The sequence below is a fragment of the Pinus tabuliformis genome, chromosome 2_1 (assembly GCF_031772625.1).
Source record: "Pinus tabuliformis cultivar Carrire ecotype Pingquan chromosome 2_1, CPIR1, whole genome shotgun sequence".
Lineage (NCBI taxonomy): Eukaryota > Viridiplantae > Streptophyta > Pinopsida > Pinales > Pinaceae > Pinus > Pinus tabuliformis.
In genome coordinates this window covers 94425597-94439789 of record NC_142299.1, presented here as the reverse complement: position 1 = coordinate 94439789, position 14193 = coordinate 94425597, and the positions used below count along the sequence as shown (strand labels likewise).

General features: G+C 39.7%; 1 protein-coding gene across 1 annotated transcript in view; it reads left to right on the top strand.

The window, feature by feature from the left end:
- The window catches only part of LOC149198947 (ankyrin repeat domain-containing protein 2A-like), a 286873-nt gene that overhangs the window by 125033 nt on the left and 147647 nt on the right, over positions 1-14193 (top strand). Inside the window, exons 3-5 of the mRNA XM_089402233.1 lie at positions 2724-2933; positions 3064-3212; positions 3366-3543. Of these exons, the coding sequence (XP_089258359.1) occupies positions 2724-2933; positions 3064-3212; positions 3366-3543 (537 nt within the window). The remainder of the gene's footprint in view (positions 1-2723; positions 2934-3063; positions 3213-3365; positions 3544-14193) is intronic.

Genomic DNA, 14193 nt, shown 5'->3' with positions numbered 1-14193 from the left:
CAAAGGCCTCTAACGAATCAGTGACGGAGAAACTCCCAGATTGCAACGAAATGCTTGAATTGCAACAACAATAAATTTGACGAAGAGTCGATGGCCAAAGGCCTGGATCGAAGAGCGTGGCTCTATGCAGTGGTGAAGCAGCCAGAGGATCGACTGCTCCGATACCAAATGAAGCGAACAAAGTTCCTTCTAGAGAGTAATTACTCCAGAAGACTTGGAATATAAAGATATCCATGAGGATACAAATATTATATATTAAAAATGTCTGAATATGAATGATTTACAATGAGAACGAGAGGCTTGCTTATATACCAAGCAAGTGTCTCTTCATGGAGAGTCATGTCTCATTTAGACATGCCTCTTCAACCTAATTACTAATTAACTAATAATTATTTATGCTTATTATCATTTACATTATTTATATATATTTTATTCGTAACATTGACAATTATGTGTTGTCTAATCGACAACGATTAATTTTTGTATTGCTTACGGATGTGGCTATGAAAAACGGCTATAGTGGTTGAAATTGCTCGGTTGGAAGGCAAAATTCGGCTGTTGTTGGCTATGTAAGGCGCCCGGACTGCGATGTATCCAGGTTAGTCATAAGGTGGCGCTACGGTGGTGGCTGCAATGATCTCGAGGAGCGGCGACATTCACGGGACTGCGACTTCGACGGAGGTAGTGCCACCAGATTTTATTATTATTATATATATTTGTTTTTTAACTTTTTCTTTTTCTTTATATATATAATATATGTTTATTTTTTTGATTCTATTTTTTATACTACTTTTTTTTCTCTTATTTTTTGATTGATATATATTTTTTATAATTAATATATATATATATATATATATATATATATATATATATATATATATTTTTTTAATGGCCAAGGGCTTAACAGCAAGCTGGAGAAACTCCAAAACTAGTAGCGAAATGCTGGAATCACGACAGCAACACAGTTGACGACAATTTGATGGCCAAAGGCTTGGTGATTAGCCAAACGTGACTCTGATACCAAATGAAGCGAACAAAGTTCCTTCTACAAATTAATTATTCCAGAAAACTTGGAATATAAAGATATCCATGAGGATACAAATATTATATATTAAATGTGTGAATAATAATGATACAATGAGAGCGAGAGGCTTGCTTATATACCAAGTAGGTGTCTGTTCATGGGGAGTAATGTCTCATTTAGACGTGCCTCTTCAACCTAATTACTAATTAACTAATAATTATTTATGATTATTGTCATTTACATTATTTCCTATATATTTCATTCATAACAATTTTAATGCTATTATTCTTGTTGCTGCATACTGCTAAAATTAGGGCTAGTTGCTGCATTATTGAAATGTGGAATTGAGCATTTTTTAGCTAATTTAATGTATGGGCCAATGTTATATAAATGAAATGTCCTAGAGATTTATTTATCCCGAGAAACTTGCATCATTTGCTTTGAGGTATAAATGCTTGAAGGCCACTTTTCTTTTCTTTCTCGCAACATTGAATGAAGTTGACTTTTCGGGCCTCCTTGATCAAGAAATCAAGTTCTTACTCATCGCCATATTTGACTCCATATCCCCAAGTGAATTAGGCACTAATCCCTCAAAAAAGGTGGTCATTTTAACCCTCTTTTTACCATTTTCCCCTTTTTTCCCAAGTTTAGCTCCATTAGGTCACCTAGGGCATCGATTTCCAGAGAATCTACCCAAGGAAAAACTTTGATCTCCTATAGGCTATTGCACTAGTGGGTCCCCTCCCTCTCGTCCAAATTTGAGGCAATTCTAATGGTGGATTCTTCAGGAATCCCAAGCCCTAGCTCCAGGATTGAATTTTGCCTAGGCATCCCCAGGGCTGGACCTCAATTGGATCGATTCAACCTTTTGAAGTAAATATTCCTGTTTGGTTCTTTCCTGTCACCTTGTACAAGATAGGAACATCATTGGTTACTACATTCCATCTCGAACCTGGGTTGGGTCCACTTGGCCTCGTGTGGTCCCACTTTTAAATAAAGGTTATTTGTCAAGGACCATTTGGGAATCCAAGTTTCCCAAGGATTATAGGGATTGGGAAACTTGTTTATAAGCCCTATCCTTTCTCCCTCAACCCTCCAATCCTCACCCCTTATCGCTGGTGGACTAAGTCCCTTCCTTAAAGAGCAAGCAAGATCCGTTCTTCACTCCATCCCTCGGAAAGGGTTTTCTAGGTCACTTCTCACCTATCCATTGACATATACTTTACAAGTGATCTCCACACTACCAGGACTCCTCCCATCGGTGAAAGTCCGTAAAGAGCACAGAGACTTAGCTGTAATGACAGTGGGCTAAGCCTCCATCGTTGCCCTCTTAGGAACTCCTTTAGGTCCCCTGCTGGTTTGAGTGGTAACAAGGCCCAAGGGTTATGGAAAAATATGTTAATTTCTTAAGATGCTCACATTCAGCATAGTCTTATGTTGTTATTGTTCTTACACTGTAAATGGAACTATAATCTTAAATTTTAATTGAAGAGTTTTATTTTTATTTTTATTTTTTATTGGTACATTTTTTTTTGTTGGCTTTACCCATGGTGGATTTGAACCTTGGAGCTCATGGTTTACATAATATGCCTTTCTTAGTCATTTAATTCTGTTTTCCTTTAATATTTAGTTTTGCATGTGGCTACAAGCCTACAAGTCTCTTCTTTGCCTAAAAAATGTATGTATTTTATCTTTTTAGGATCCAAGCATAAAAGGATTGGCAGAACAGATAGCTAAGGATCCATCATTCAATCAGATGGCAGAGCAATTACAACACAGTGTGAAAAGTTCAGGGCAACAAAGCATCCCACAGCTAGATGGTGAGCAGTATTTTTCTGCAATGCAACAGGTTATGCAAAATCCTCAGTTCATGGCCATGGCTGAGCAACTTGGTAATGCTCTAATGCAGGTAATGTTATCTTGTAATGTTGTCACAGTGGAAATCATTCAAGCCTTACATTTACAGTCAAACTGGTTGTTAGATTTACGATTTCTTTGTTGACTTTCAGTGTTATGGTTATTTATTGGACAAACTGCAGGATCCAAACATGTCCAGCATGCTACAAACTCTTGCAGATCCTTCCCATAAGGAGCAGGTGGAGGGCCGTTTGGCAAAAGTTCGACAAGATCCAAGTTTGAAGCCTATCCTTGATGAGATTGAATCAGGGGGTCCAGCTGCAATGATGAAGTAGGGAAATAGTTTGATTGAGTTATGTTTTTATTGTTTGTAATAAAAAAATTTTGCTAGTCAGTTGTATGCAAGATTCTGGTTCCATGTTTCTGTGCAAAATTCTTATGTGTAATTCTATGTCGTTTGATCATTATGTTTCCTGCTTTACAGATACTGGAATGATCCAGGTGTTCTGACAAAATTAGGTCAAGCTATGGGAGTTGGTCCTGTGGCTGATGCTGCTACTTCAGATCAGCCATCTGGGGCAGAACAGGGTGAAGAGGATGATGGTTGTGAGGAAGAGGATGAGCTTACTGTTCATCACACTGCAAGTGTTGGTGATGTTGAGGTACTGTAGCTTAAAAGTATAAATCACATTTCAGCAATTTGCCCTAATGATTTCTAGAACCAGTAGCCTTGATTTAGTGTTAGCAGCAAACTACAAAGAACATGTTATCGAATTAGCTAGTATTGACGGTCTTGAAGTAGAGAACTCTTGTAAGGTGCCTGTTATTATAATTGAACATATTTAGCAGGACAATAGGTGTTTCCAAATAAATAGCAAAAAGAACTAGCATCAGGGCTTCTGATTCCTGTAACTTTTACTGGAGCATGACTTCAAATTAGCATGACACATCCATATAATCCTTAACATGGAGAATACTAATTAATTCTTACGTTGGAAAGTTGAATTATCTGTTGTTTCCATCTCATATGCTTACAAATTGTTTGCTTTAGCCGTACTCATAAAACTAGCAAATTAGTGGAGTCTGGACAGTCATTAAGGCCTTATGCTATTGCAGGGAAAAACAGGACTTTGATCTTGGCTTCATTGGATTATTTAACATGTTTATCCTTTCTAGGATCTACCTAGTGTTTTACGTAGTCTTTAGTTTAACACCTGTCTGTTCAACATATCTTCTTGATTTCAGTACATGCCTTCTTGGAACCGAAGAATGATATGTAAGATACCCCCTCGGAATACCTTAAATTTCTCACCAAAATTTCTGAATTTTGAATTTTGTTTTAGTTTGTCACTGAGTCTGTAATGTCCTCCACAAATTGAGGACAGATGGACTTAATAGCCTATCCATGCCCGCAGGCTTATAGTCCTTCATAAAGGGGATAAAAAACCCAAAATATCCACTGTTCGGCAAGTTTTGGGTCAACTGGGTGAAAAACCCAAAATTGGGGCTTTGAGTAAGATACACTCAACCAATTAAGAATGAAAACCCTCAAGGAAGTCTATAAATAATGGATGATTGAATTCATTTGGAGCATGAAGTGTGGATCATCTTATTGGTTTTTTGACTATTAGTTGTGAGGGTTTTAAGACCCCTTTTTCATTTGTCAATTTCAGTGGTGAAAGATTGTTAATTTTAGAATGGTATGTTCTATGCTTAAGAGCAATTTTATTTCAATTTTCTTACTAGCCCAATATCAATATCTAGATTAGCAATCACATCAACATGATAGTAAAATGCAAATAGAACATAAACAATAATAGTAGCAGACAAGCCAAGGCAAGAGGACACAAGATATGGGGCCAGCTAGGAACAAACCCCAATGTGGGGAAACCCTTTGATCAATTCTTCTTATTATTCTTCAAAAGTTCAACAGAGAGATAGAGTACAATATGCAATATTCACTTGCCCAATCACAGTGAAATCTGTCCCAACAAACAACAGCGACAGAAAGTCCTAACCAGAAAGTCAATGTTGGTCAACAAGGCAGAATTTGACCTCCAAAACAGCTTGGCCAACTCGGCCTCCAACAGCAAATCAAATCAGCCCAAAAATATCCAGTCAAACCTGGTCAGCTGCAGTCAAACCCTACTGCAGTCAACGCTAGTCAAACAGTACGATCTGCCTCGTTTTCTGTGCCCAGAAATGCGGCCTGCCCAAACAGAGATAACCCTCACAAAACCGCAGTCAAACAGGTCAACGCTAATAAAAAACCCTTCCTGCAACTTTGGTCAACGCAGGAACAAAACTGCCCTTCTTCACACGTGTGGAGAGCTGCCTCAGAAATCCGTACCCAATCAATGAAATAGAGAGAGATATGTGAGTGAGTGAAGTGTTTAAATGAGGAGGAGGCACCTTGTATTTATAATTTTATATGCAAACGTTGAGGATGAATAAACGTGACTGTTGGGCTTTTGAGCCTACATTAATTTGCTAGCCGACCTTGACAATTTGTCCATAAACAAAATAAATTCATAATTCCATTTGTACATGTCAGAATGAGATGATTTTTCGATCAATCCTACACCTCTTGGAGAGAGGAATCCAATAAAAATATTAGCTACCTCATATGAGTTGTCGAAGGTGAAGTTTGGCCCTAGTTGCCAAATTTAACACTCCCTCTCTATTAGGGAGAAGTTCACCCGCTAAACTATCTGACAATCTGTACCATCCTTGTCTCTGCCCTGCTCTGCTGAACCTTAAAGAAAAAAGAAATGATCAAGAATGTATCATACCATTCTCCATTGACCGAAGTCAGTGTCCAGTAACTGAGAGTATGTCATACGGTATACCACTCTTAACTGACCCGAAATCAGTTTCCATTGATCCAAGATCAACATCAGACATCCTAGCATAGGGAGTACGGTAGTACACGATGCGTCCATCGGTAGTACTATTGTCCTTATCCTCATTTCCCTACTCGTTGGCTAGATGAGAGGTACTTCCCATGAGTCTTAGACTTCATGGGTAGGATGTACCGACAGGAGAAGGTGAAGCACTCATCTTGCTCATATGCCATAGGAGAAGGTGAACCACTTATCCTATGCATATCTCAACATGGGGTATCACAGGGGAAGGTGAACCACTCACCTTGTTCATCGTGCACCACTAGGGGAAGGTGAACCACTCACCCTGTTCATTGTGGACCACTAAGGGAAGGTGAACCACTCACCCTATGGTCGCTCACCGCTCCAAGAAGTACCCCAAGCTCCCTGGAGCTCCCAGAGCTCAACATCCATCTCATACGGGACCCTCATAAGAGGGTCTCTCCACGACTCCAAGTCATTCACGGAAGGTTAAGAATTTGACCTTACCCAGGGGCTTTGTAAGAATATCTACGACCTGATCATCAGTCCCAATATGAAGGAGCTTTATTGCTCCCCATTGTACCATATCCCAGATAAAGTGGTACCTAATATCAATATGCTTGGAGCAATCATGAAACACGGGATCCTCAGAAAGACAAATCCCACTTTGGTTGTCGTAATAGATCATGGTGGTATCCAACACATGTCCAAACAACTCAGTAAAGAGCTTCCTTAACAAAACAACTTCACAGGAGGCCATACTAGCAGCGATGTACTTAGCCTCACCGGTGCTCAATGAAACCGACTTCTGCTCCCTGCTCATCCAGGATATCGAAGCAGAACCTAGAGAGAAGCAACATCCATATGTGCTTTTGCTATCCGCCACACTGCCAGCCCAGTCTGCATCAGAGTAACCATGAAGCCTCACATTCCCGACAATGTATCTCAGTCCATTAGTGATTGTGCCCCGGAGATATCTCAAGAGATTCTTGGCAGTAATCCAATGTATGTGATGAGGCTCGGCCATAAACTGACTCAATGTATTCACTGCAAAACATATGTCTGGACGGGAGTTCACCAAGAACATCAGGGCCCCCACGAGTTGAAAATACTCAGAAGGATTTCCCAAATCGGGCCAAACAACATTTCCGCATAACTTCTTGAAGTTAAGTTCCATCGGAGTAGTCACGGACTTGCTGTCCACCATCCCAAATCTTTCAAGTAGCTTTAGACTGTATTTTCCTTGAGAAAGGAAATTCTCACCTGGCTTTTGCCAGACCTCCAACCCTAGGAAGTAATGCATCAATCCTAGGTCCTTCATCTTGAATTCAGAAGCCAACTCCTTCTTACATTGATGAATAAGAGGGTTTGCACCTATCAGAAAGAGATCGTCCACATAAAGTACCAAGATAAGAGGTCTATCATTCTCAACCTTAAAAGAAAGGTTCCGATCAACTTCACTTCTTGTAAATCGCAACTTCATCAGATAGCTATCGATCCTCTCATACCAAGCTCACAGAGCTTGCTTCAACCCATAGAGGGCTTTCTTCAATCTACATACATGTGTCTAACGATCTTGAACTTCGAACCCCTCGGGTTGTTCTACATAGACTTCCTCCTTAATTGAACCATGTAAGAAGGCGGTCTTGACATCCATCTGGTGTAGATTCCATCCTTGCGAGGCAACAAGGGCTATAATCGAATGGATGGTGGTATATCGGGCAACAGGTGCAAATATCTCATTGTAGTCCACACCTTCCTTTTGAGAGAAGCCTCGAGCAACAAATCTAGCCTTGAACTTTTCAGCACTTCCATCAGCTCCATGCTTGATCTTGTAGAGCCATTTCGAGGTGACAATGAATTTGTCCTTGGGTCTAGGGACCACATCCCAGACATCATTCTTCGTAATCAACTCATACTCTTTGTTCATAGCATCCTTACAAACTTGGTGCTTTATAGCTTCTTCGAATGTGCAAGGCTCAGATTGAACAATGGTGCTCATTGCAGTTAAGTACCCTTGGTACCTATTCGGCTTCTTAGTTTCACGAAATGTCCCCCTAGGTGCAGCATGTCTCTCGATATCTTCGAGAGATTGCCTAAGTCATGAGGGTCTCCTTTTTGAGGAGGAGGGCTCATGACAGGGTGGATCAATGGGATCCATTGGTCCTTCAACATCGGGCATCGACTCATCATGCGGTTCTCCCTGCTTTTTTGAATTTGCTTCTTTGTCCTTCCTTGGAATAGGAAGGTTACTAATCTTTCCAAGGGCAACATCCTCATCGAAGGTACATCAGATTTATCTCCACTTCTCTTTGACTGGGCACATAGATTCTGTATGCTTTAGAAGTTTCATTGTAGCCCACAAATGATCCTTTCTTCCTAGAAGCATCGAATTTGTTTCTCTTTTCATTTGGCACATGAAAATATACGGGGCTACGAAAAATTCTAAAGTGAGAAACATCAGGTTTCTTACTGTTGAGAACTTCTTCTGGAGTTTTGGAGTCCAACGCTTGATGAGGGCATCTATTTTGAACATGCACACAGTTTTTGTAGCTTCGGCCCATAAGAACTTCAGAAGGCTTTGATCATGAAGCTTGGCACGAGTGGCTTCTATGATAGAAAGGTTCTTCCTTTCAGCAACACCATTTTGCTCAAGAGTATATGCGGTAGTAGTTACCCTCTTAATGCCAGATTATCTACAATAATTATTGAACTCATTTGATTCATATTCGGTTCCATCATCGGTCCTCAACATTTTGATCTTCTTCCTGGTTTGTTTTCGACCAAAGCTTTGAAAGAACGAAACCATGCGAAATCATTCATAAAGAGAGCATAATATAAAGATCCTCCCAATGAGTTCATGGGCATCATACCAGATAGATCAGAATGAACCAATTGCAATATGTCGGTAGTCTTGCTATCACTTGAGGCGAATGGTCCCCTTGTATGCTTTCATTCGACACACACCCCTGACAAACACCTTCATGTTCTACTTTTAATTCAGGCATACCTGTCACCATATTCCTCACATCGGGTAGAGCCTTATAATGTAGATGAGCAAACCTTTGGTGCTATAATTCGGATTGAAGTGATTTGTCGCAAGACATAGCTCCCAATGGACTTCCTCCAACTTGATATAGGCTATCAACTCTGAATCCAAGTGTAAGTGCATCTTTGAAATTTTTATTCCACACACGTACCTTTCCATTGTTGAATGCCACCTTGAATCGTTTGTCCTCCATCGCTGAGATAGATACCAGGTTCTTCTTTAGATCGAGTACATATATTACTTCTTGTAGATGAATGGTGTTACCTTGATTCAATTGAAGAGTAACATTCCCAGCGCCCTTCACGAGATAGGTGGCATTGTCTCCAAGGATAATTTCCAAATTTGTATGCTTTTCAATCAGATTTGAAAGAGCTTCCTTATACCCAGTGAAGTGCCTTGATGCACCACTATCAATCAACCAATTTCCCAAATGTTGATTTGGGGTAGCATTGGATGTGCTCTAGCCATGAAAATTGGTGGAGAGGCTAAAGCACATGAGATATTCAAGACCGAGAAATGGTTTGGGCAGATTCTAACCAGTTTGGGAGATATTAAAATAATTAATATTTTTAATGGAGTTCCTAAGTCTAAACTTAAGGAAAATAAAATATTAATGGGTATTAATATGAAACTGTGTTAGAAGGTTCCAAAAGTCATGGATCAAGCCAAATCTAATCGTAGCCGTTGATTAGAGATTTAATCTCGTCCGTTGAAGGACCAACAAGAAAAGTATAAGAAGAGGCTTGAGGGTTAGTTGGAGAACACACTGAAGGAGACCAGTAAGTTTGATTTCTAGAGCAGGGTTAGCTAAGAAATTCGAACTAGTCGTCTGGAGAGCAACACGAGGCAACGGGTACGGAACAGAGTCAGGAACAACACCAGAGGACCAACACAGAGGTTAGAGAGGCAGATGCAGAGGCAACATAATTGCGCAGTCATTGGAGGGCTTGCATGGGTGACGCAGAGAGGCAAGAGCTGACGTAGAGGGTCTGGGAGCTGCGCTGAGGCTAGCAAGCCTGATGCTAAGACTGGGAGAAGTGCTGGAGAATTTTTTCTCTGTTGGGTACTGAAGAATTGCTGAATAATAAAAATCCTCTACTACACCGGTTTTCCCGCATTGGGTTTTTCTGGGGACAATTGTCCAAAATATCTGCGTTGATGTGTTTAATTCTTGTGCATGTATTTGTTTCTGTATTATGGTGTGATATCTGCAACGGAATTTATTTTAATGTTTACTGAAGGGTTTTTCATAAATAGCTTATTGGGAAATAAGTAGGTAAAATAAATCAGTCGCTGCAGTAATAGAATTTTCACACCAAAGTGGCCGAAGGAGATGTAGTAGAGAGGGCAAATATAAGATAAAATTCTTTTTGCTTGTTATCAACAACATTAGATTCATCATACCTGGTGTTTCTTGATCTCTTGGGAGGGCGACGATTTCCTTGATGAGGAGCGGGAGCATTCCTTTTTCCTTGGTTGTTGAATCTGTGATTCCTTTGATTGTTGTTGCCCTTGAAATTGTTGTTGTTGTGGTTGTGATCATCATGAAGTGTATCCCTTCTATTAGGACACTCACTAGCATACTAGCCAAACTTGTTGCAAATGAAGCATCTTCCTTCCATTTTTGAAACTCGACCTTCCTTGACATTGTTTCTTTCAACCTACATTGTTCTTCTTTTTAGCATGAGCGAAGAATGCAGTAGGATCATTCCTATTTGAAGGCATATCTAGTTCGATCATCCTTGTTTCTTCTTGAGAACATCTAGTCAACAATTCTTCAAAACTTGGAATCCTGTCGTCGTTAAGAATAACGGTGTTGAACATGTGCCATTCACGAGGGAGTCCTCCAAGGGCAATGACAGTAAGCTCCCTATCAACAATAGCTTCTCCAATCGAACGAAGTTCATTTTTGATCTCAGTAATCCTCATGAAGTAGGATTGAATGTCTTCACCTCTTCCCTTCTTTATATCCCTCAACTTGTTTTTGAGAAAGAAACTTGGTTTGCATTGCTAGATTTGAACATGCCAACCAACCTGTCACATCTCCTTTGATGTGTTGAAATTGAAGATGTAAGCAACTAAATGCTTATGAATGGAATCCCTGATGATCTTCTTTGCTTTGATTTCACCCTTCTTGTACTTTGTCTTAGCAGCAACCAGTGCATTAGAAGGAGGTTCTGAAATCTTTCCCTGCACATAATCCATAACCTCTTGCTCTTCTAAAGTCCAATCTAGAGACATCTTCCATGCATGATAATCAGACTTATCATGTAGCTTATCATCAGACTTGAAGTAGGATGTGGAGGCCATTGAATTTTGTCCTTGATCAAAGGATCTCAGTGATTGCTCTTCTTAGTGATTGCTTTTTTCAATCTTGCTTGGGCTTTGTCTTCACCTCAGCTCTGATACCATGTTAATTTTAGAATGGTGTGTTCTATGCTTAAGACCAATTTTATTTCAATTTACTTATTAGCCCAATATCAATAACCAGATTGGCAATCACATCAACATGATAGTAAAATGCAGATAGAACATAAACAATAACAGTAGAAGACAAGCCAAGACAAGAGGACATAAGATATGGCGCCAGCCAGGGACAAACCCCAATGTGGGGAAACCCTTTGGTCAATTCTTCTTATTATTGTCCAAAAGTTCAACAAAGAGAGTACATTATGCAATATTCACTTGCCCAATCACAGTGAAATCTGTCCCAACAAATAACAACTATAGAAAGCCCTAACCAGAAAGTCAATGCTGGTCACAGCGCAAAATTTGACCTCCAAAACAGCTCGGTCAAACTTGGACAACTTGACCTCCAACAACAAATCAAATTAGCCCAAAAATAACCAGTCAAACTTGGTCAACTACAGTGAATGCTGCAGTCAAACCCTACTATAGTCAACGTTGGTCAAACAATACGGTTTGCCTCGTTTTTTATGCCCAGAAATGCGGCCTGCTCAAACAGAGATAACCCTCACAAAACCGTAGACAAACAGGTCAATGTTGCTGGTCAACATTGGTAAAAAAACCTTTCTTGCAACTTCGGTCAACGTTGGTCAACGAAGGAACCGAACTGCCCTTCTTCACACGTGTGGAGAGCTGGCTTAGAAATCCATACCCAATCAATGAAGGAGAGAGATATGTGAGTGAGTGAAGTGTCTGTAGAAATTTCTGTTTTCCCACCCCGGTTTTCAGTTTCACCTTATTTCTCCCATGTAGTTAAATGCCCTTTCCCATAACCATACATTTAACAAGCTGAAAAAATAAATATTGCTGAAAACACAAATTCTGGAAATTTTACAGAATGCTGGAAATTGCAAAAATAAAAATCAGCAGTAATAAACAGCCATTAAAACCCATTTAAACACTGAGATTTTTGGTCAACTTGACCCTGGAAAAACCCCCTACAACTCTTGCGGAAAACCAGTTCGAGAGCTCTTCTTTATTTCTGAAAATGCTTTTTTCACAGTGAGAAATATTCAGCAAAAAAATCAGCAAGCAAATTTACAACTTATCTCTTTTCCCATGCCTCACAGCAAACTGGAAATTACAACAAACAGGACAGCAATAAATGCTGTACGACCTCCTCGATTTTCGTGCCCACTTTCAGCATTAAATGCTGCTGTACGACCAACATTAAATGCGCTGTATGGACTGCAATAAATGCGCTGTACGACCCTCGTTTTGCGTGCAGAAAAATCAGCAAACTGCTCCTCGATTTTTGTGCAAACCACTCCTCGAAAATCGTGCCAAAATCTGCCTTTCACTGTGTGCTGAACCAGCTGTACAAATCTGCTCAACTGCTGCCTTGGAATGTGTGCCAAGCTGCTGTCTCCTTCTCCTCCCTGCTCAGAAATCTCTCTTGCTCTCTTGCTCTCCTTCTCCCAATCTGCTCATGAAAGAATGAATGACCTTTTCCTCCTTTTCCTCCTTTAATCTAACCCCAAGTGACTTTTGGGTGATCCAAGTGACTTTTGGGTGATCCCTAAATCCAATGGCTGAAATAGATTGAGATCTAAGGCTGAGATTAAATGCTCATTTAAATCTCACTTTTTATTTTTTAATTCACCCCACTTTAATAAAGACCCACTTAGTCATTTATTTCCGAAGTCACTTTTCCTTTCTAATTTTTCATTGACTTTATAAAAGTCACTTTAAAATTAGGCTTAATAACTTTATCACTTAATGTCACTTTTAAATTAGATTTAACTTTATAAAAATTATAAAGTTACTTTAGGAGAAAAATTAAATTCTTTTGGACACTTTTCCTTAGGCCAAAGATCAAAGCCTTAAGGAACCACTTGTCCTCCGGTACCAAATTTCAACAGTGTCTAAATGAGGAGGAGGCACCTTGTGTTTGTATGCAAACGTGTTGGAAATACTGAGGGGGGGGGGGTGAATCAATATTTCTTTTTCAATTATTAATTTTATCAGTTAAAAACATTTATATTTGGAACACAGAAATAGATAACAGGAATAGATGCTTTTATTAATGTGATCTTTGCAATAAATCAAGTATAGTATATATATATATATATATATATATATATATGATTTCAATCAGTGGCCAAGCACCAACTTGGACTCTTTGTGAGGCTCCAACCTCCAAAGCACCAACTCTGTCTTGTCAAGGCACCAACCTTGAATTTAGTAGCACCAACTCCCAGGACACCAATCCTTTCAGTTCTGAGGCACCAACCTCAAGGGCTCCAACCCTCGTTGTAAACTGTCTGGATTTGTTTGGTTGTAATTCTTTGCTCCCAACCCTGCTGGGCCTATGACTTACTTCTGTTCTCCTGTTCCTTCCATTTTTGCCAGAGCTTCGACTTCCTTTATTTTCTTACAGTTTGCTAGTAACCCTAAACTTTCCTTGTTCTCTGTTTTATATTCCTGATACCGCTGACCTTTGGCTTCCTTTCTCTGCTGGCTCTTCGGCTTCCTCAATGCTCGCTCGATCTTTCAGCTTCTTCTGTGCTCACTCTTCGGCTTCCTCTGTCTCTTCAAATCCATCACTACACACAGGACATGCTAATGTGGAAGAGAGGCCGAATTACTATAGTGTTGCATATTAAAAAATATCAGAGAGGCCCTTTTTAATATTCGTACAATATACATTAATTGTTCATGGAAACCATATAAGAGAGACTATAGCCATATAGAGGTCCCACATGCCATGTCATCCTTTTATTGCAATCGCCGCTTTAATATGACAAGGCCTTAAGCCTTTAAACCCGGGACCATACAATATATTGGAATACAAGGATGCACAGGAAATACACGGAAAACCCCGCTCTGAAACACTTTGCCAGACTTCAAATATTTATACACCCGGACCTATATATCATCGGGTTCGTATGTATATATCGCAATCGGAGTTTTAACGTGACAAGGCCTTAAAC